The sequence below is a fragment of the Bactrocera neohumeralis genome, chromosome 4, assembly GCF_024586455.1.
Source record: "Bactrocera neohumeralis isolate Rockhampton chromosome 4, APGP_CSIRO_Bneo_wtdbg2-racon-allhic-juicebox.fasta_v2, whole genome shotgun sequence".
Classification (NCBI taxonomy): Eukaryota; Metazoa; Arthropoda; class Insecta; order Diptera; family Tephritidae; genus Bactrocera; species Bactrocera neohumeralis.
The window spans coordinates 4,317,612-4,335,466 of NC_065921.1; the positions used below are offsets into that span (position 1 = coordinate 4,317,612).

General features: G+C 36.1%; 7 protein-coding genes across 10 annotated transcripts; 3 read left to right on the forward strand and 4 right to left on the reverse strand.

Annotated features, from left to right (window-relative positions):
* Window positions 1-802: 802 nt before the first annotated feature.
* On the forward strand, window positions 803-4,199 carry LOC126756117 (suppressor APC domain-containing protein 2). Its single transcript, XM_050468957.1, has 3 exons — window positions 803-1,032; window positions 2,529-3,630; window positions 3,704-4,199. Exons 2-3 carry the CDS (start codon window positions 2,542-2,544, stop codon window positions 4,121-4,123), a joined length of 1,509 nt encoding a protein of 502 aa, XP_050324914.1. The 5' UTR covers window positions 803-1,032; window positions 2,529-2,541; the 3' UTR covers window positions 4,124-4,199.
* An 18-nt stretch (window positions 4,200-4,217) lies between these two features.
* LOC126756118 (coiled-coil-helix-coiled-coil-helix domain-containing protein 1) lies at window positions 4,218-4,869 on the reverse strand. Its single transcript, XM_050468959.1, has 2 exons — window positions 4,762-4,869; window positions 4,218-4,679 (listed from the first exon to the last, which is right to left on the reverse strand). Exon 2 carries the CDS (start codon window positions 4,675-4,677, stop codon window positions 4,306-4,308), a length of 372 nt encoding a protein of 123 aa, XP_050324916.1. The 5' UTR covers window positions 4,678-4,679; window positions 4,762-4,869; the 3' UTR covers window positions 4,218-4,305.
* Window positions 4,870-5,236: 367 nt separating this feature from the next.
* On the forward strand, window positions 5,237-7,533 carry LOC126755024 (neuralized-like protein 2). The gene is made up of 3 exons (XM_050467288.1): window positions 5,237-5,996; window positions 6,055-6,363; window positions 6,440-7,533. The coding sequence occupies exons 1-3, from the start codon at window positions 5,384-5,386 to the stop codon at window positions 6,553-6,555; spliced, it is 1,038 nt and encodes a 345-aa protein (XP_050323245.1). The 5' UTR covers window positions 5,237-5,383; the 3' UTR covers window positions 6,556-7,533.
* On the reverse strand, window positions 7,430-9,374 carry LOC126755025 (glutathione S-transferase 1). 2 transcript variants are annotated; one of them, XM_050467289.1, is made up of 3 exons: window positions 9,265-9,374; window positions 8,229-8,332; window positions 7,430-8,150 (listed from the first exon to the last, which is right to left on the reverse strand). In XM_050467289.1, the coding sequence occupies exons 2-3, from the start codon at window positions 8,321-8,323 to the stop codon at window positions 7,568-7,570; spliced, it is 678 nt and encodes a 225-aa protein (XP_050323246.1). In that variant the 5' UTR covers window positions 8,324-8,332; window positions 9,265-9,374; the 3' UTR covers window positions 7,430-7,567. The 2 variants fall into 2 exon arrangements, with proteins under 2 accessions (XP_050323246.1, XP_050323248.1); XM_050467291.1 differs by lacking the exon at window positions 9,265-9,374 and adding an exon at window positions 8,471-8,545.
* Window positions 9,375-9,835: 461 nt separating this feature from the next.
* On the reverse strand, window positions 9,836-10,747 carry LOC126755026 (mediator of RNA polymerase II transcription subunit 29). Its single transcript, XM_050467292.1, has 2 exons — window positions 10,664-10,747; window positions 9,836-10,601 (listed from the first exon to the last, which is right to left on the reverse strand). Exon 2 carries the CDS (start codon window positions 10,565-10,567, stop codon window positions 9,935-9,937), a length of 633 nt encoding a protein of 210 aa, XP_050323249.1. The 5' UTR covers window positions 10,568-10,601; window positions 10,664-10,747; the 3' UTR covers window positions 9,836-9,934.
* An 875-nt stretch (window positions 10,748-11,622) lies between these two features.
* On the forward strand, window positions 11,623-12,544 carry LOC126755174 (E3 SUMO-protein ligase NSE2-like). 2 transcript variants are annotated; one of them, XM_050467556.1, is made up of 3 exons: window positions 11,623-11,806; window positions 11,867-12,284; window positions 12,348-12,544. In XM_050467556.1, exons 1-3 carry the CDS (start codon window positions 11,719-11,721, stop codon window positions 12,478-12,480), a joined length of 639 nt encoding a protein of 212 aa, XP_050323513.1. In that variant the 5' UTR covers window positions 11,623-11,718; the 3' UTR covers window positions 12,481-12,544. The 2 variants fall into 2 exon arrangements, with proteins under 2 accessions (XP_050323513.1, XP_050323515.1); XM_050467558.1 differs by having other exon boundaries at window positions 11,924-12,284.
* Window positions 12,532-17,700, reverse strand: LOC126755173 (histone-lysine N-methyltransferase eggless). 2 transcript variants are annotated; one of them, XM_050467555.1, is made up of 15 exons: window positions 17,435-17,700; window positions 16,302-17,371; window positions 16,116-16,251; window positions 15,757-16,058; window positions 15,437-15,695; window positions 15,249-15,372; window positions 14,802-15,183; window positions 14,477-14,731; window positions 13,908-14,414; window positions 13,700-13,842; window positions 13,454-13,631; window positions 13,280-13,396; window positions 13,024-13,217; window positions 12,872-12,956; window positions 12,532-12,810 (listed from the first exon to the last, which is right to left on the reverse strand). In XM_050467555.1, exons 1-15 carry the CDS (start codon window positions 17,616-17,618, stop codon window positions 12,604-12,606), a joined length of 4,143 nt encoding a protein of 1,380 aa, XP_050323512.1. In that variant the 5' UTR covers window positions 17,619-17,700; the 3' UTR covers window positions 12,532-12,603. The 2 variants fall into 2 exon arrangements, with proteins under 2 accessions (XP_050323512.1, XP_050323511.1); XM_050467554.1 differs by having other exon boundaries at window positions 16,302-17,700.
* Window positions 17,701-17,855: the final 155 nt, after the last annotated feature.

Sequence of the window (17,855 nt, forward strand, 5' to 3'; positions counted from 1 at the left end):
GCATGCACAGTTCCCAGAGCGCTGCACCAGCTTGAACGCGATGCGCAAGAGACAAAAAAATATGTAAATATGCGCCGCACGATGCACCATACTCGAATTATGATGTAAATATGAGGAAGGGAAAGAACAAAATCAAGGCAGCGATGATAACTGGAAGAGGCGAAAAACTAGACTCGCATGCGCTCACAGGTAGCCTTAGCAGCCACAAGACCAACAGCAAACCGCCACAAACCAACTCAAGCAATAACAATTTCCACCAGTGCGGCTGAGGCGTAAATTGTGCTGTGAGCCGCGCACACATGCACCAAGCCGACATGCAGCGTCGCTTTTATGGACGCGTGCGCGCACATTTATTGCATGCCAACAGTCTTTCAGTGTTGCGGTGACGCACCGTCGGCTATCTGCCGTAGTCTCCATTTTCCGTCTAGCATTTTTTGCACACTTTTGCCGAGATTTGCTTTATGGACTTCTTCTGTGCAGCCAGCCAATCAAGAACTGTTTGAAAATAGATTAGGAAGCTAAGGAACCTTACAGCCTCGCTCACTGCGAGCGCCAATGGCACGGACATGGCCAGCAACCAGTCTTCGCGGGCAAAGTGGCATAGCAAATAAAGGTAAATCGCAGCGCGCCGATGCTCTGAGTTGGTTGTTTATGACGGCGGCGGCGGCGGCGGCGGCGGCGGTAGCAGCAGTCTGAATAGTCAGAGCAGCAGCGGCGGCGTGAACATCAACATTAACAAGTCTGGGCGAGTTCATAGTGTATAGTGAATTTCGACTGCTCGGCGCGTACGGATTGCATTCCATTACAAATACCGCAGTGCTCGTGAATTCTAATTATTAAAATAAAAATCGCAAATATTTTAATTCTAAATTTTTCCAATATCGAAATAAAATGTATGTAAATATGGAAAATATTATAAGATTCCTTTGAAATTGTGCACGTGGATCTGGGAGACAATTTATGTGCTGTTGTGCGCGCAACTTGTTACATAGCTCGCAAAAGTGGCGACAAAAAAGCGGTTTGACAAGACAAGTTCGTATCTTTAATCTTTTGTTTTGTTTTCATCTCGAAATATGTACACACTACATTTCGGCTGTATTGTTTATGTGACGATGATAACCGTGGCAACTTGCACCTTCTGTATCACACGCTATTAAATCAATTGTTGATTTAATAAAATTTGGACTGAAAAGCGAAAATCCATTCTAAAGTAAAATCTTTTTGTCAGAAATACGTTAGCGTGGTGTTCAATGTTGAAATACTAGAGTTTTTGCTAACAATTTGTAGTATTAACACGGCAAAGGCTTATCAGCCCAGGTTTAAGCATCAAAATATGTACGAAGGTGGTTCAGTAAGCCATTAGCTTAGAAAAAAAATAAAAAGGGAATACTTTACTGTCGATTCTTTCCTTTTAGTTCCTCTTTCTGTCCTTTTAGTTCGCCCCAGAAATGCTCCAACATATATTATATTCATTATAAATATAAAAAAAAATAAGTTGGAGTTAGAAATACGAAAAGAATTTTTCGACCAAAATTTAACCTGTCTGAAAGGCCTAAACTAGAGAATACGCCAAATAGGGCAGCAGTTCATAGGCTAATTCGACCGATTTAGCAGAGGTGTGAACCGCTGCGATGCTGGAATAACACTTTTTTCTTCGCAAATCTTGGCCTTTCTACTGCAATTCAGCATCGAATTGGACCAATAATTCAGTATAGTAGATCATAGCTTATGTGAAAAACAATGACATCACCTTTTGGATCGTATACAGTTCTCGTTAAAAACAGTTATTCAAAGATTGATTTTCTTGACTGTCGCATTTGAAGGAGAAACGGACCATCTTCGGCTTTCATGCCAGAAAGCAGCATATCAAAATTTCAAAATTGGTTCCTTCTGCGTCGCATTGAAGGCGTCACGGAAGGCATTCTCCGGAATAGCCTTGAGAGCCGAGGTGCATGCTGCTTCTTGGTCTTGGGATCATACTCAAAGATCCATGACTCGTTACCTGTGATTACGTTATTCAAAGATTGGGGGTTAAAATTTTCTTGGCACACTTCCACTCCCCGCAATTTTTGGTCATCAGTGAGCTCTTTTGGGAAAATCTTCGCGCCAAGGCCCTCCAAAAAGTCTTGCTGCCACCGAAACGCACCAATTCTTGCTAAAACAACATCTGGGAAAGCCTGATTGACCATATCAAACGTCCCTGACGCAGATTTACTGAGTTTCTTTGCGCGAAAATATTTGTTCTGACTCCCTCTACTGAATCCAGTTGGTGCGCACGCAGTCGCGGCGGAAGAAAATCAGTTCTATTACGTTCCGGACAAACTGTATGCAGTTATGGTTCTAAATATAATATTTCGAAAACTTATAAGAAATAACTTGTATTTATTTTTAAGCAATGATGTTGTGCTGATATTTTCATTTTATGAAGAATCGAGATATTTAAATGAAAAAGCAAAGCAAAGAAAAGATAAATGTTCAAACTATTTAGTTACAAAACGAAAAACGTATGTATTTATTTTTAATTTCAGTTGAGTTTTTCCTATGTTGCGACACAATGGACCAGCAATGATGAACACAGGGAACAACACCAAACTCAATGTAATGAACACTAACGGTTGTGTTTCAACATCCGGCAGCCCAATGGACGCATTGCCCAAACAGTTTGTTGCTTCAATGAAGACACTCTTCGACATATTGGACGACCAGCATACAGGCTTTGTACGATTTTTAGACATTGAGAAAGGTTGGCAAGACGATGGCTGCAAGGGATTACCACACGGTGTAATTGATTCGCTGCGCAAAGTTACGCCTACAAGTGGACTGTTGTCATTTGATCGTTTCTGCGCTGGTTTGAAATTATGTCTGTTACGTAATCAAAGTACTGCCATCACCAATGCATCGTCAGGCGGAAACGATGGGTCGGCGCATAATGTGGTCTCACCAAACAAACCGCCCCGACCGCCCTCTGCGCCGCTTTTAGATGTTGATAGTACTGTGCATGGCGCTACAGCCTGGGGTGGGAACGCCACAACTGTCGCCGTACGTCCAAATAAAATTGTCACTGCACATCGGGCACTCAGCTTGCCACAGTTGAGTCCAGACTGCGATTTGGAGACGGAAATAATAAGCACTGATATTGGTGTTTACAATTCACCACCACCACCACCGAAACCACCACGCGCTTCCGCTGCTGCGCAGATTGGAGTGCCAAGTTCGACAGTTACACCGCTGGATAAGGCTGAGATACGGCATGCTTTACAAAATTGGCAAATGGGTATACTATTGAACGAAATGGGAACTAATGAGAAACGTAGTTCTGGATATATGTACAATCAATTCCCATATCGAGGTTGTGCCGATGGCGGGTCCTCGTCAACAACTGATAGTGTTACAGGGAATGTAGGAACTCTACATCCAAAAAAGAGCAATTCAAAGCGAAGAGAACCCCGCCGCCATACACTGCAGAATGGCATTGACTACAATATGCTAAAACGCTTGAAACAATTCGAGGAGGAACGCGAAGTTCTCTTAACGGGTTTGGATGCTGTAGAGAAGGCGCGTGACTGGTACCTCCAACAAGTAAACAATGTCCAAGAAAAGATTAAATATTTGGGTCGAATGGGGCACGTTGTGAGTAACGTCATAGTCAATGCATATGTTATTTTGTTGATTTAATTAATATATTTATTATATAATTGCGTAGGAGCAATGGTCAGAAGTGCAACAAGAACGTTTGGAATTCCAACGCGCACGTGTGTATGAAGTAAATCGAAATTTAACAGCTCTTGCTGATTGCTGGGAACGTGGAGGATTTCCCCTACACTTTAACCTCGCTATTAGGCCTCCCGGTAAAGCACCGAGTCAGCGAAATGTCAATAATGGAGGGCTATTTCAACCAGTGGATCGCCTGCGTCAACAAAATCACAGCCTTACTAATGAGGTGAACTTAAAAAGTGACCGAATAGCATTGCTAGAGCGTGAAAAACAATCGCTTATGAGGGAGTTGTACGAGTTGAGGCAAAGGGTTGGTTTAGTTGGAAGAGGTTCTGGATTTGTTACTGTCCTAGGTCAATCGTCTCCTTCGTCGTCTGGAGGGCTTGGAGAGGTGGATGTTGTATTTTAATTTAAAAAATAAGATAAATTGTTTTTATCTTAAAAATATTTGATCAGATAAATAAATAAACGGTCATCTATACACAATGTACATACACTTAATATAAAATCTTGATATTTGTTTCAAACTTTAATATGACTTCCAGCATGTGTTGTATTAAATCACTTAACTATTGTATGACAAAACTATGCTTATTGCGGATTAGGAAATCGTCTCATATACTTGTTGAGCTGTTTGTAGTTCAGGTTTTTTCCAGGTGTTATTATACCCTGGTTTACGGTTTTCTTTGCTTCGAACTTCGAATCTGCATAGAATTTATAACATTTTTGGAATTGCTGTATTTCCTTATTGCAATACTTCTCTACGAATTCATTGTCTTTTAGGCACGCAAAAAGGACACCCATTTCCTGTAAACATGCTACATCAGAAGAAGAATCTGCCTTGCCGCTCACTCTATTTTTTAGCCGTAAAGGTAGAATTTCTTGAAAAGGTACTGTGTGTTCTTTCTGCGGCGCACGAGCATCACGATTTTTGTAAGCGAAGACGGCGGTTGGCACACGCATTTCTAGAACCAAAAATAATAAATTACGAAAAATAGGTTGACTGTAAATGAATCATGTATTTATAACTTTAAATCAAACATATACCTTCTTTTATTTATGATATATGCAGGTTCAGTTAAAAAGTGTTCAATTTATTATTCTTTGGTTATATGAGCATAACAATGCTGCCAACACAATGAAAATAACAGCTGTTATCGGTTAAATGCAGTGGCGTATAATAAAAAAGGGGTCATAGTAACACAGCGGCTTCAAACATTTGCAATGCTTTTGAGCTAAGAATCATGCATGATTTACTGATCACTTTCATTGTCATGTTATTAATTTAATGGGACAGCTGTTGTGGTTTTCTAAAAATAATAAAAATAAACTAATCTCCATAGAGTTCTTGCAATTTATATGCAAAGAGAGCTTTATTAATCGCAAAAATACTGCGAAAATATTTTTACTATTATAATAATATATTATCATTGTAAATAAAACAGTTACAACAACTAAACCTCTACTGTGTTTCATGTGCTGCCAAATCAAACCACCATTTAAGATATGGCAGAATTCATTCATTCAATAAAACAGACCCATCATTTGACATTACTACGAAAGCGTAGCTTCGAACTTATTTGTTTTCATTTCACAGCAATGAAAAATTCGTGGAATAGATTTTAAATAGAAAATAATAAACACCAAAAGCCAATTTAAAGTTAATAATATGAGTAGTGAAATTTCAATACCGCGACAAGTTTCAACTATACCAGATACTTCGCAGATGGAAGTAGGCACATCTGCATCCGTGCCAACAGCTTCGTGCGCTTCACCGGGTTCTAGCAAGGTGTCGTCAGCGGAAAATCTACCTGCCGGTAATACCAATAATAAACGGCAATTAGCCCGATTCCATCCATACCACGGCGCAAACATTATTTTATGTGAAGATAATACAGTTGCTTACCGAAAAGCTAGTTTTGCGGATGCTGTTACGTTTTCGGAAAAACCACTACAACCTGGCGAAATATTTCTTGTTGAAATTGAGAAAAATGAACGTGGCTGGTCAGGTCATATAAGACTCGGTTTAACACAATTGCTGCCCGACGTGATCGGATCGATGTCGGAAGGCTTGCCACAGTTTGCTTTACCTGATTTGGCGAACTTAGGAACTAGTTGGATCTATCCCATTTCAAAATTCGAATCTCATTCCTTATCACAGCGAAGTGGTGCCGCCGGCGGTGTCATAGAAACTAATCCGCTGTTTCAAAATGCTACCGAGCCTGTGTGGGCACAAGATAATTCATCTGGGGCTGTCACAGAAAACGAGACCACATCTCGAAGTAGCATTTTATTTAAAACAAGTTTATTCAATATATAAAACATTTGCATCCTTAACAGGTAATATATTAGGAGATTCAATTTATGTACGCACTTCACGTGGTATGGTTCCAAAGCGTTTATTGCGTCCAACTGTGGATAATGGCGATGGCAACACAGGTATTTTGCTGACTGATAAGGGCTCACGGATTGGTGTCGTATATGTGCCTACTGAAGCTGATAAAGACAAAGGTGAGATGCACTTCATTATAAATGGAGTTGATCAGGGTCCATGCACAAAAGAAATACCTATGGACAAATCACCACTCCACGTAGTTATTGATGTCTATGGCACAACGAAACAAATTCGAATAATACAACTTTATGGAAGTAAGCATATATTATTGAAAGAGTTTTAGTTCTTAAAACTTATTTAATTTCTCATTTATTTCATGTAATCAATCAGTCGTATCCCTTCAAAACGCTTGTCGAGATGCAATACTATTACACACAAAACTACATAATATTGAAAAGTTGCCGCTGCCGGAAAGACTCAAAAACTTTCTTCGACGTAATGACTAGATGTATATTTAGCATATTTTTGCGTTGAATGACATTGTTTTAAAGATCATCTAAAAACGGCAAATGAAAAGAGCATGAGTGGATGTGTTGTTAGGAAGTTTCTGTTACGCCAGTCTTCAAATGTTATATAAGAATTATTCACACAAATTAGAAATGATGAATATGCTATATTTTACTAGGATGACTCTGAAATTCATGTATTTTTTGGTGTGTTGCGAGTTTGCGGTGCGAAGATAGCAAGGATGTTGAACATATTGAAAGTTTTGTTTGTTGTTAACAATGATGTGACCTAAATCTATAACATTCGCCCGTATATAAAATGGGTTTAGTTTTAATAAAAAATAATAACCAACAAGAATATTTATACACAATTACTAATTATCAATGTAGTAGTTTACGCAATTCTAATTATTTGTTTAAAGTAAATAAATAATATTAAAACAAAATTATTTTTCTCTACGCAACATACCGTTATCATATCACATTCTATCGGAAATAAATTCGAATTTTCACGAACGAATATAAAATTCATGTTACATAAAGACGCGCTATTACTTCTCTGTTTTACAAACAATTGTCCTCACATATAAATGAATATCATATATTGGATGAATATCAGTCACTGTTATCACTTATTTTTATTTATTTATTTTTTTAATAAAAGTACCTCTTTATAAAACTTTGCTTTATATTTACAATTTTTAAGTCTGCCTTCCAAATTCATTATTTGTTGCCCGATTCATTCCTGAAATCAAGGTTTTATAAATACACACATCCGTATGAATAGGTCTGTAGATATTTTGAGAATTAATATTTCATGCTTGGCTACCATTGCGACTAATTTCAAATGGATGTGCATATTAAACAAAGGCCATTTAAACTTCAACATTTCACAATTTATTGCACAAGTATTAATCTGTTACTCTAAAACTAATCTTAAATCATGTTATGAAACGATTTTGAGTTGCGAAAAAATAACAGTAATTATAGCGATAAATATCCAAAGCCGTGATTACTTTTGTTTTGTGCGATTGTTGGTTAAAATTTCTTTAAAGACTTTCTTCAGTTCATCAGCACCCTCTTGATTGATTTTTTGGTAATTAGGTAGTTCCGATAAACGTTTCATCCAAGCTAACAATTTGGGAAACTTGAACTCATCAATAGGGGCGACTTCGTCAACAGAAGTTATCGTTGCCACACAACAGAGATCGGCAATTGTCAAATCCTCACCACATACATAAGGGTGTTCCTTTAGCATTTCCTCCATGATTTCATACGTCTTCTGAATATAGGCGATTTTATCCATGGAGCAATCGGTTGAACCGTAGTATAGAATCGGCTCATAAAGAAAACGCAAACGTGCAAATAAATGTCCAGAATCAAAATGCAGACGTGCATTCACTTGCGCACGTTTTACCAGATCCTTTGGGTACAATTTGTCATCCTGTCCATACTTGTCCACCAAGTAACCACAAATGGCATGAGAATCATATACCACTGCGCCATCTGCATCTATCATAGTGGGAATGGTATGTTGTGGATTCATTTTAATGAAATCGTCTGTTAGGTGTTCGCCTTTCAGTAGGTTAACTGGACTGTGGAAAAATTAATGAATAATTAATTTACTTAACAAAAGAACACTTAGTATTAAATTTGTTCCTCAGAATGCATACCGTAATTCCAAATCGAGGCCAAGCAAATTTGCTGTCAGTAAAACAGCACGCGATGGTGGGCTAAGTGTAGCATAGTACAAAACTGGTTTCGCCATTTTTATTCGCTAAAAATTAATAGAAATAAATTAAATACCAATTTTATTGTTCTGAAAACTTTTATGCTTTCTATATGTATATATTGTAATAAAATAATATAAATTTACGCCTAAATTCGAATATTTTTTTTAATTCTGCCTTATTACCGCTTGAACTAGAGGGTACTTGCATGAGATTATCGGCACCGAAGCTCATTAATGTAATGCACATTTTTAAACCCAAGTAAAATTGTTTACTTCGATTGCACTGAAGCTATACCTTCTAAATAAATAAAGTTTTCAGACAAGAACTTGACTTCGATCAGTCAGTTTGTATTTCAGTCATATGCGATAGTAATTCGATAACGTCAGTTCCGCCAATGTGCAGGTTCTCGGAAAGAAAAGGAGGAGTGCAAAATTTCAGATTGATATATCAAAAACTGTGGGGCTAGTTTGCGTATTGCTTCTCGGTATCACCAACTTCTTGGCAAGCTTTATATACCCTGTGTAGGGTATACCAAGTCAATTTAAAACATTCAAAAGCTCTCGTGCATGCAAACTTTTTAATTCGTTACGAACGTGCACTTGTTAGAATATACATATATGTACATACTTATGTATGTCTATGTCCATATGCATTTACATGACACATCTAAATGATAAACAGTGAATGGTTTGATATTACAGATATACAGGAAAAAGTACTATAATTTTGCACACAGTATTTATTATGGTTGACATATCGTTCTACTCCAACATTTACTGGTATTGGGAATTAGGACTTAATGAAAATATTAATTACTCTGTCATTAAATTATTGCAATGCACTTTTTTCTTTTTTATTGAAATTTCAATCACCTCTACACTTTGACTTGTTCTACAACAACAAACCGAATTTAAAGCGAGAAGCAGAAACAAAGAAACAGTGGAAAATTTTGTTAATTAATCATTTAGTTACTTACTGTTTCCCTGAATAAATCAGTTGGCTAACTATGTTTTTCGATGTTCCTCACCAAATGAGCGCACTGAAGAGACTGATATCCCATAAGCTCAGTTGTCTGTTTTTCAGTTACGTTAAGAGCCAAGCTATATTAAGTGATATTACTGAGAGCGATCAAAATATTATTACTGATATACAAACATTCAAGTCACATACAAATTCATATACACAAATATGAACTGATAGAAACTCAACCGGCGTAGAACGTTAACGTTATGTCATCAAAAACAAAACAAACAATAATAAAAGCTTTGTAGTTTACCAAAGACCAAACCCAAATAGATTTATCTTATAAAAAGCGTTCATATGTTTATGTATACAAATAAAAAATAATTGGAATATTAATGATTCTCTCTTCCAAATTTCTATCATTAACCACCTAATTTAAAATACATTTGTTATGTTCTACATTCAAGAAATATTTATAATTTAGAATGCAAAATAATATTTTGTTTATATGATATATAGTTTATATAGATATATTATAATATAATAATTACGGGTATGAGAGCTTTGTACGCACAAACACTATATGCTCTTTAATAGGTTTTAATTAAATTTTTTAGATCTTACAATGTTATTATTATTTTATTTTTTGCTTCCACATTAGCATTTTTTATTTAGAGTAATCATCAATCAGCCTGTGATATGTTTTGCGCCGCACTAATTAAAGTATCGTGGATATCTTTAGCCGATTGCACATGCACGCGGACAATGTTCAGATACGTAGAGTATGTCATAGGACCGCCAGAATTATCTTGCATGTATGGTTCCATACGAGCTGGCGTCACTGCACTCGGAAGATAGTGTTGTGCAGATGATAACTGTTGCATACATTGAATAGCTGTTTTTAAATGTAACTCGATTTGATCACAATATGCATAAAAGTCTTCCAGATGTTTTTCAAATCGTCCAGCGTGCGATGCTGCGTCTCGTTTAAGGTTATCTGACAAATTATGTTCCTGCAATGAGAAAGCTCCGGTACGCAACGTAAGAAAAAGAGACTCGCGTAATGGCGAGAGTAAACTCTTCACTTTTAGGATGTTATCCATTTTTTCAGCTTGCTGTTGTTGTTGTTGCTGCTGCTGTTGCTGCTGTTGTGCGGCATTCGAAACTTGTGCTTGCATTTGGCCTTGCATTTGCTGCTGGGGAGATGCTTGCATCATAGAAACTGGCGACACACCAGGCTGCATCATTTGATTTGGTCCACCCACCTGAGAAATGTTCATCTGTTGCATGTTATGCATATTCATGTTGGGATTCATATTTTGCTTCCTGAACTTGTATTTCTTTAAAGTCCTTTAAACAAAACAGTATATATTATTGTAATGATTTTATTAGAAACTTCAATGTATTTATACTAAATATAATGTATAGCATCTGTTGCGAGAATTTAATATCCTAAAGATGGTAAACAATAAACCGAAAAAATTACACAAAACCAGTGTTAAAAACCGATAAAAATTTGCCATATTAAATGTCCAAATTTGAGACATTTTGAAAACAGTCTCTAGCGTTTGTTATTGAGACCTGGTAGTTAGCAAAAAACTAAAAAGAACTCTTGTCTGCCATTTTGAATATACTGAATAGAATATTAATCGATTTTTTCTTTATATTTTGTAAGCAATCCAAACATTTGTAAAATTTGACATAAATTTCAAATATTATGAAACAAAGTAACATATATTTTTATTTTCATTGATAATTTACATTTTGAGATGAATAAGACATTTAATTTTCATTCAAGTGTAAAAACATCTTGAATAATGTTAATAGATTAATGTCAACAAATAAATATCATCTCAAGTCTCAAAAATTGTCTCTAACTTTAAATCTCAAATTTAGAGACTTGAGACTGTCTCAAGTTACAGAATCGCACGGTAAATAAAAATTTGTTTCAAAATTGAAGAATATTTTCATATTAATAAAAATTTCGTATTTACATTTTAGATGAATAAGGGCATTTAATGGTGCATCAAACATTTAATGTTGATTAATAACAAATAATACATAACATTACAAATTACTTCGAACCTTCAATACATTGAAAGAATTTGCGTAAAAACTATTTCATATGTTTAATTTATAAAAATTTGGCCAAGAAAAAGGTAAACAGTCACACGTACACAAAATTTTTGGTTGCAATTGTCTATCATAGAACAATTTTTAAATAGCGCTGTTGGTTAACTAACCGGTGACTTAACCGATGGTGGCTTCAGGTTGTACATGCTATGAATGTTTTGCAATTTATTGCCTACTATAAAAATTATAGACCTTGTAGACAGTTGAAAAGGTCTTCAAATTACTATTTTATATTTGCGCGATTTGAATTTGAGATGTGACTAAAATATATTTGTCTAAATAATAAATTAATAATAAAAAAAATAATACATTTAATAAATTCATAATAAATAAAATGAGTGATTTTCTTCAGTCTGAACTGGAGAAGGCTCAACAATGCCTTTTGGAAACTTATGAATTAGCTGAATCTTATGGGGATAATGGTATTTAAGTTGTTTAGTTACATACTTATATGCATTGAATACAATAATATAATTTTGTAGAGGAAAAAGATAAAAGTAAATATTTGCAACTGATGGAACAAATATGTCAAATTAGAGAAGACGCCATTCGTAATGAAGACGCTTTGAAAGTAGCTATGGAGGAACGTACCATTGCGGATTTTGAATCAGCCTTTCAAAGAACAATAAATCGTGCCGGTAAAAAATTCCAAGCTAAAAAAACTCGAGAATATAAAGCTTTCTCTGATCGTTTGGAGGACATATCCAGAAGTGCAAGAGGCGATACTTTACAGTCAACCACAAAAAAAGACGGGGCTTTAATAGAAATGGACATGCAAGTAAACATAAATGATCCCATAACAAAAAAACGAATGGTAGATCCTGTAAAAAATACAATTTGTGGGCATATCTATGAAAGGAGCAGTATACAAGACGCAATACAAATTAAACCAACTCTTCGGTATAAATATAATTTGCGTATGGTTCAAAATATGTACATAAATAAACTAAACTTTTTTTTCAGTTGTCCTGTTGCTGGCTGTGGGAACAATCAGTATATTAATATGGCACATTTAAAGCCAGACAATGCGCTAAAATTACATCTACAACGAATAGCTGAGGGTGAAAACCACAACGATTCTGATACCGATGCTTGATTTACTTAACTTTCACTTTTTGTTTATCAATGCAAAATATATTAAGAAAAATTTTCAAATGTTTCGCATGTTTTTTTTATTTCTCAGATAAGCAAAATTGAAACTTAAATGATACATTTTTATTTATAGAAGACGTAGGCGACAATTTGGTGCACCACATTGACAGTATAGTACTTTTCCAGGCACTACGCCGACTTCATAATTATAATTCCAAGTCAGTTCCGTACCGGCCCGAATATTAGTTGAGGAAAAGAATGCTACCCAAGGGAATCGCAAGTCATGGGTATCGACAAAAACATTTTGTACGAAGAGATTGGGGGAACACGAGTGCTGTAAGTGAAGGAAAGTAGTCATGAAGTGTTTAGCATGGGTTGGATGAAATCGTAATTACATTAAAATAGCGTCCAAGATTTCCTATGGTTTTTGCGTCCATTACATAACACGCCTCGTCTTTTCCAAATAGGGCTCGTATAGATCTAAACAATTTTACATATTATAGAAAATAGTTCAATTCATAAGCTATATTAAAACGTGAGATCTTACGATTCTCGTGTGGAGTCTTCATTCATATCCGCGTTAGGATTAAAATTAATTACTTGACGTTCCTGCGAGTCTTCATCGGTGTTTTGAGTCGAACTGCTACGTGTCAGTTTCTGTGCCTTATTTTTGGCGCGCGTTAAGAAGGATTTACTTGGTGTGAACTCATCATCATCTTCTGGGTCTGGTGCATATGTATCCTAATTATATGTGCATACAAATAGTATCATTTAATGTACAAACGTTATTTTTATATGCAAACCTCCTCTTCCTCAATCTCCGGGGGTTCAACGTCCGATTCGTATCCTTCCTTTATTTGTTCCGCTACTTCTATGTAATCTAATTCTGCGAAATATTCGTCGCCGGCATCTAGCCCACCCTAGCAACATAAATTGTAAGCAAAAATTTCTGGTAATTCCTATAAGTAGATTCTTACTTCATTCGCTTTTGCTTCGGTTAGCAAGTGACCAGCGTATATGCAAACAAAGCTGCCTCTGGGTACATCGTTTATACAACGTAAGCCCCATCCACGATTTGATGTTTTAAATACTTGAAGTTTCATAGCTAAATTCTGTTGTGCTACACGATTTAAGCAGTTCGCTTTGCATTTACACCTAAATATAATTTTTTTAATAACGGTAACTTTTAACATGTATGGATACAAACAATTGAGAGAACTGACCTTGAGTTACATTCATAAATTCCTGTCGGAACGTGCTCATATAAACGCTTATACTGATAACCGATTTCTGCCATTGGTGTATTTGGGTTTCCATACTTGGCGCCTGCATAAGTGAGTTGCCAACACGAACACTTTTCTTTATCCTAGAAAGAAAATTGGTTATCAACAAATATATTGGAATTATAGACAAATTATTTTGGCTAACTACCGAACAGTCTCCATCGCAGTCGCAACCAACCAAAAATTCGGGGTCAAGATTGAGATTTACACCATCTGTTGGTATACGTTGTGCAGCGTATTTACACTCAGGTGGCAATGTATTATCGTAATAGTTGACTAAGGGTATAGCCATTTTTTCTTGACCCCCTGAAATATCGCGTTTTTGCACAATAGCTGATTCGATTACATATTCTGCCAAACAACTGGTCTCATGATGGAAGTCAAAATTATCAACGTTTAGTGCGTTATCTGTTACACGAAGGTAACGACGCACTTCCTCCATATTACGCATAATTTTTCCACACGGTGCACGGTATGCCACTATTTTTTTGTTCTTTAAACGCAATATCGGTCTTTCCCAACCAGAGAGCAATGGTTTAGACAGTGGGCTGTAGGCGCTTAGATTATGAGGAATTTTAAATAAACACGATGATGAGCATTTATGAGTGCGATATGTTAATGGAGGCAAATCTCGTTTAGCAGTATAATAGACAACCTAGAAATAAACAGAATTGCCTCAGAATATATTTATGCCAAATATACAATAGCGCAGCATACCTTTCCTTTTGGCTTGTTTTCATCTTCAAGATAAATCGTAGAGTTGTTTAAGTGACGCACTGTGGGTAATGACGACGTATGCGCTTGCGCGCTACTTGCTGTTGCCGAATCTGTTGATAAGCGGCTCACGCTCTTTTTAGCAACTGCCCGTGGCTCAGTAGACGACACACGTTCACGTTCACGCTCCTTTACTTGCTCCTGTTGCGCGGTAGTTGCCTCCTCATCGGCGGTGTAACGAATAAATGGTTCAGTGCGCTAATAAAAAAAAAAAAAAACAAGGTAACATTTAATCAATTTGCATGTGGTTCACATAGTTATATTTTACTCTGGCCAGTCGTGGTAAAGGTAGTGTGTCCTTTTGTAAAGTTTTCTGGTACTCCTTAAAAACTGGTCCCAAACGCAGCGATCCTCTATAAATCCACTCCGTATGACTTTTTGGCCCCTCGAATTGCATTTGTATTAAGCTACAATCAATATCTACAACTCGTGCATAAATCCATTTGCCATTTGACTCCGTGGTCATACTTTGCCCTTTCTGAGTTTGCACCATTGGCCGGTTGATGGAGTACTGTGTTAGGTATTTTTGTATAAATTCTCGAGATGCAGGATGTACGTCCTCCCACACATGATCGGAAACGTTGCACACCAAGCGAACATCTTTGTGCGAAACATACTGGGTGTAACCGTCATCATAGAATATTAAATACCTAAAAATTATGTAAACAGCAATAAATAAAAAAAAAAATAAAGTAAGAATATTAATGTGAAATACCGATATTTGTTGTTCGGTTTCAATGGTTCTGCAATAATTCCCGGGTAAAAAGCACTCTGTATCATCATCTTTTCTTTACCTCGCGACAAAGAAGTGGCATCGAAATAAGCAATTACACGTGAACCTTAGGGGAAATGTATTCTGATGTACAACAAATATCGTAAGAGATTATCTAGGGTAATATTTACCGATGGGAAGCCGGAACTTGGGAGGATCGTAGTAGGCCAAATGTTTCGCCGATACAGTTTTCATCATTTGATATTGCAGCTTTAAAAACTTGACTTTATAATTCGGCACCTTTGAGTTCGAACCTAAAAGCGAGCTAGATTCCACTTGCTCAAACACCTTGCAGGGCACCCAACTAGCTATTGCCTTATTCTTCACTGCATAATAAATTTGATTAATCTCGATAGGTGGCCGTAATATTTCTCCAACTGGGGGACAAGGCTAAGAAATGTGACGGTTTATTACGATTAGTCAGAAAGATATCGAATAAAATAAAACTTACTGTGACTTCAGGGAATGAATAAGGTAAGTTGGTGTTCAAATCCAATGGTTGGAACTGTCGTAATCTTATTTTCGGACATTGGTAAAGTGAACTGTACATTTGGTCAGCCTTCCGCTGCAGTGATCGCAATAACTCATCATTTAGCTTCGACTCCTCTTCCAGTCTACGGGCACGGGTCTCTAAAATTGTCTTTGACCAAGTTAACTGATTTTGTATTTCCAATTTTTCGAGTACATTTTTAATCGAGCTTTCCAGTTCAGCCTCTATTAGATCTAAATTCGCTTGAGTAAATGACCCTTTCACTAAAAAACATAGTAATCAGCAAGAATTTCATTACGAACATGTAAATATATATATACCCGTTTGAATTTGTTGCGTTGTAGACGTTTCGTCATCATCGTCGCTGCTGTCTGTGATTTCCACAAACTCAGGACCTTGGACATTAATATTTTTTAAAAGTAAAGGTTGTTTAGCTTTCAATAAACCGCAGTATTCCTAGAAAATATTTTTTTGTTAATTAATATTTTACAAACATTTCTGCTTACCTCATAAGTGTCAAGAGCACAGTCATAACATTCTAGGCAAATGTACTGCTTTTGGCTACGTCTCTTCTTTACTTTATAGTGGCTTAAAGCGAATTGGGGTACTAAGAAAAATTGTTTGTGCTTCCGGGCACAATCGTGATTGATACACTCCTGGTTGTAGAATATTTCAATCTGTTCCATATCATTCGATTCGCGTGTCTGTGGTAGTACTGCAGTTTCCATTAATAAATCTGGTTCCGTAACCGATTCTTTAATAGATGAATCCTTTGTGTTATCTGTATTTGTGCTCTCTTCAACATGATCTCTATTTATACTGTTGACACTATTTTCGTAAGATAAAGCAGCAGCCGTTTTTGCAATCGCAGATGAGGTGGATTCCTCATCATTTACTTTATCTTTCTGCGTGTTATTCTCTAACCGATTTACATTTTCATTTTCATCTTCGTCATCATCATCATCTATTTCGATTACTGGAATATAAGAAGCGCTCCTTGTTTCAGTTATTTCTACATCTGGGTCCTCCTCTGTTTTCGTTTCTTCATTGTCATCATCTATTTCAATGATATTTCCAGGTGCACACTGGTTGCGATCTAATTTATCAATCGCCAAATTTTCATTGTTTGTTTCACTGTTACAGTTGTCTATAGTTGACTCATTGGGATTAGAGTTACTACTTTGGAGAGAAGTTGAAGGAGCTTCTGTGTTTGTTTCATTAGGGGAAGATGGTTTTTCGTCAATTACGAGTGGTAATGATTCTTGGCTATCTTCGTTTCCTTCATCACTTAGGCTTCCAGGAATTTGTAAATTATGACTGCTTATTTCCATAGGTTCCATTTGGTCATCAATTTTGGGTTCAGACGATTTACTTATTAAACCTTTTTCTAATTCTAACTGTATATCATTTGTCTCGATAGAAGGTGAAGACTCAATTATATGATCAGCTACCTTATTTTCTTTATTCATACTAACAACTTCATTATTTTTTGATGCTATGTCTGTTTCCTCCGTTAATTCGGCTACATCCATTTCTTCACCCTTCTCAGAACTTGTAGTACATTGTTCACTTGTTCCTGTAATTTCCATTTTATTTATTTTTTTGTTTTGTGTAATACTTTCGGTAGTTTTATCAATACCTCCTTCATTTAGAGGTTTAACTTCTTCAATAATACATGTCCTTTCGTCATTTTTATGAATGATATCGTCGCCTTTCACATTTTTGTAATTTTCTTCATTAACCTTTTCATTTTCCGTTACATCTGCCAATTGGATTTCATCAATTTCGGATTCTATATGCTCTGTTTTTTGTTCTTCAGACATTTTTAACTTCCTTTAGTTTGTGTAATTTACTTTCGTAGTATTTTTCAATTCTTACAAATGGTTAGCGGAAAACTAAAATGCGGTATAAACAAATGTTATTGGAGCGTTGCCACACTTCTCTGTAGCACTGATAATGTTAAAATATTATATACACAGTGAAAAAAGGAGGAATTAGAGCGTAACTCGACATTCTTAACTTTTTCAAAGTTTAATCTAAAGTTAGATTAATTTTACTAG

What these genes read in the sequence shown, in the direction of transcription:
- LOC126756117 (XM_050468957.1), top strand. Translation starts at nt 2,542, where the DNA reads ATGTTGCGACACAATGGACCAGCAATGATGAACACAGGGAACAACACC. An exon ending in TGGGTCGAATGGGGCACGTT is followed by an intron (nt 3,631 to 3,703) that starts GTGAGTAACGTC and finishes ATAATTGCGTAG; the next exon opens with GAGCAATGGTCAGAAGTGCA.
- LOC126756118 (XM_050468959.1), bottom strand. Translation starts at nt 4,677, where the DNA reads ATGCGTGTGCCAACCGCCGTCTTCGCTTACAAAAATCGTGATGCTCGT.
- LOC126755024 (XM_050467288.1), top strand. Translation starts at nt 5,384, where the DNA reads ATGAGTAGTGAAATTTCAATACCGCGACAAGTTTCAACTATACCAGAT. An exon ending in AAACGAGACCACATCTCGAA is followed by an intron (nt 5,997 to 6,054) that starts GTAGCATTTTAT and finishes CATCCTTAACAG; the next exon opens with GTAATATATTAGGAGATTCA. An exon ending in AATAATACAACTTTATGGAA is followed by an intron (nt 6,364 to 6,439) that starts GTAAGCATATAT and finishes GTAATCAATCAG; the next exon opens with TCGTATCCCTTCAAAACGCT.
- LOC126755025 (XM_050467289.1), bottom strand. Translation starts at nt 8,323, where the DNA reads ATGGCGAAACCAGTTTTGTACTATGCTACACTTAGCCCACCATCGCGT. An exon ending in GGCCTCGATTTGGAATTACG is followed by an intron (nt 8,151 to 8,228) that starts GTATGCATTCTG and finishes ATTTTTCCACAG; the next exon opens with TCCAGTTAACCTACTGAAAG.
- LOC126755026 (XM_050467292.1), bottom strand. Translation starts at nt 10,567, where the DNA reads ATGAATCCCAACATGAATATGCATAACATGCAACAGATGAACATTTCT.
- LOC126755174 (XM_050467556.1), top strand. Translation starts at nt 11,719, where the DNA reads ATGAGTGATTTTCTTCAGTCTGAACTGGAGAAGGCTCAACAATGCCTT. An exon ending in TGAATCTTATGGGGATAATG is followed by an intron (nt 11,807 to 11,866) that starts GTATTTAAGTTG and finishes ATAATTTTGTAG; the next exon opens with AGGAAAAAGATAAAAGTAAA. An exon ending in CAAATTAAACCAACTCTTCG is followed by an intron (nt 12,285 to 12,347) that starts GTATAAATATAA and finishes CTTTTTTTTCAG; the next exon opens with TTGTCCTGTTGCTGGCTGTG.
- LOC126755173 (XM_050467554.1), bottom strand. Translation starts at nt 17,618, where the DNA reads ATGTCTGAAGAACAAAAAACAGAGCATATAGAATCCGAAATTGATGAA. An exon ending in AACGCAACAAATTCAAACGG is followed by an intron (nt 16,059 to 16,115) that starts GTATATATATAT and finishes TATGTTTTTTAG; the next exon opens with TGAAAGGGTCATTTACTCAA. An exon ending in GAAGACTCCACACGAGAATC is followed by an intron (nt 12,957 to 13,023) that starts GTAAGATCTCAC and finishes AAAATTGTTTAG; the next exon opens with ATCTATACGAGCCCTATTTG.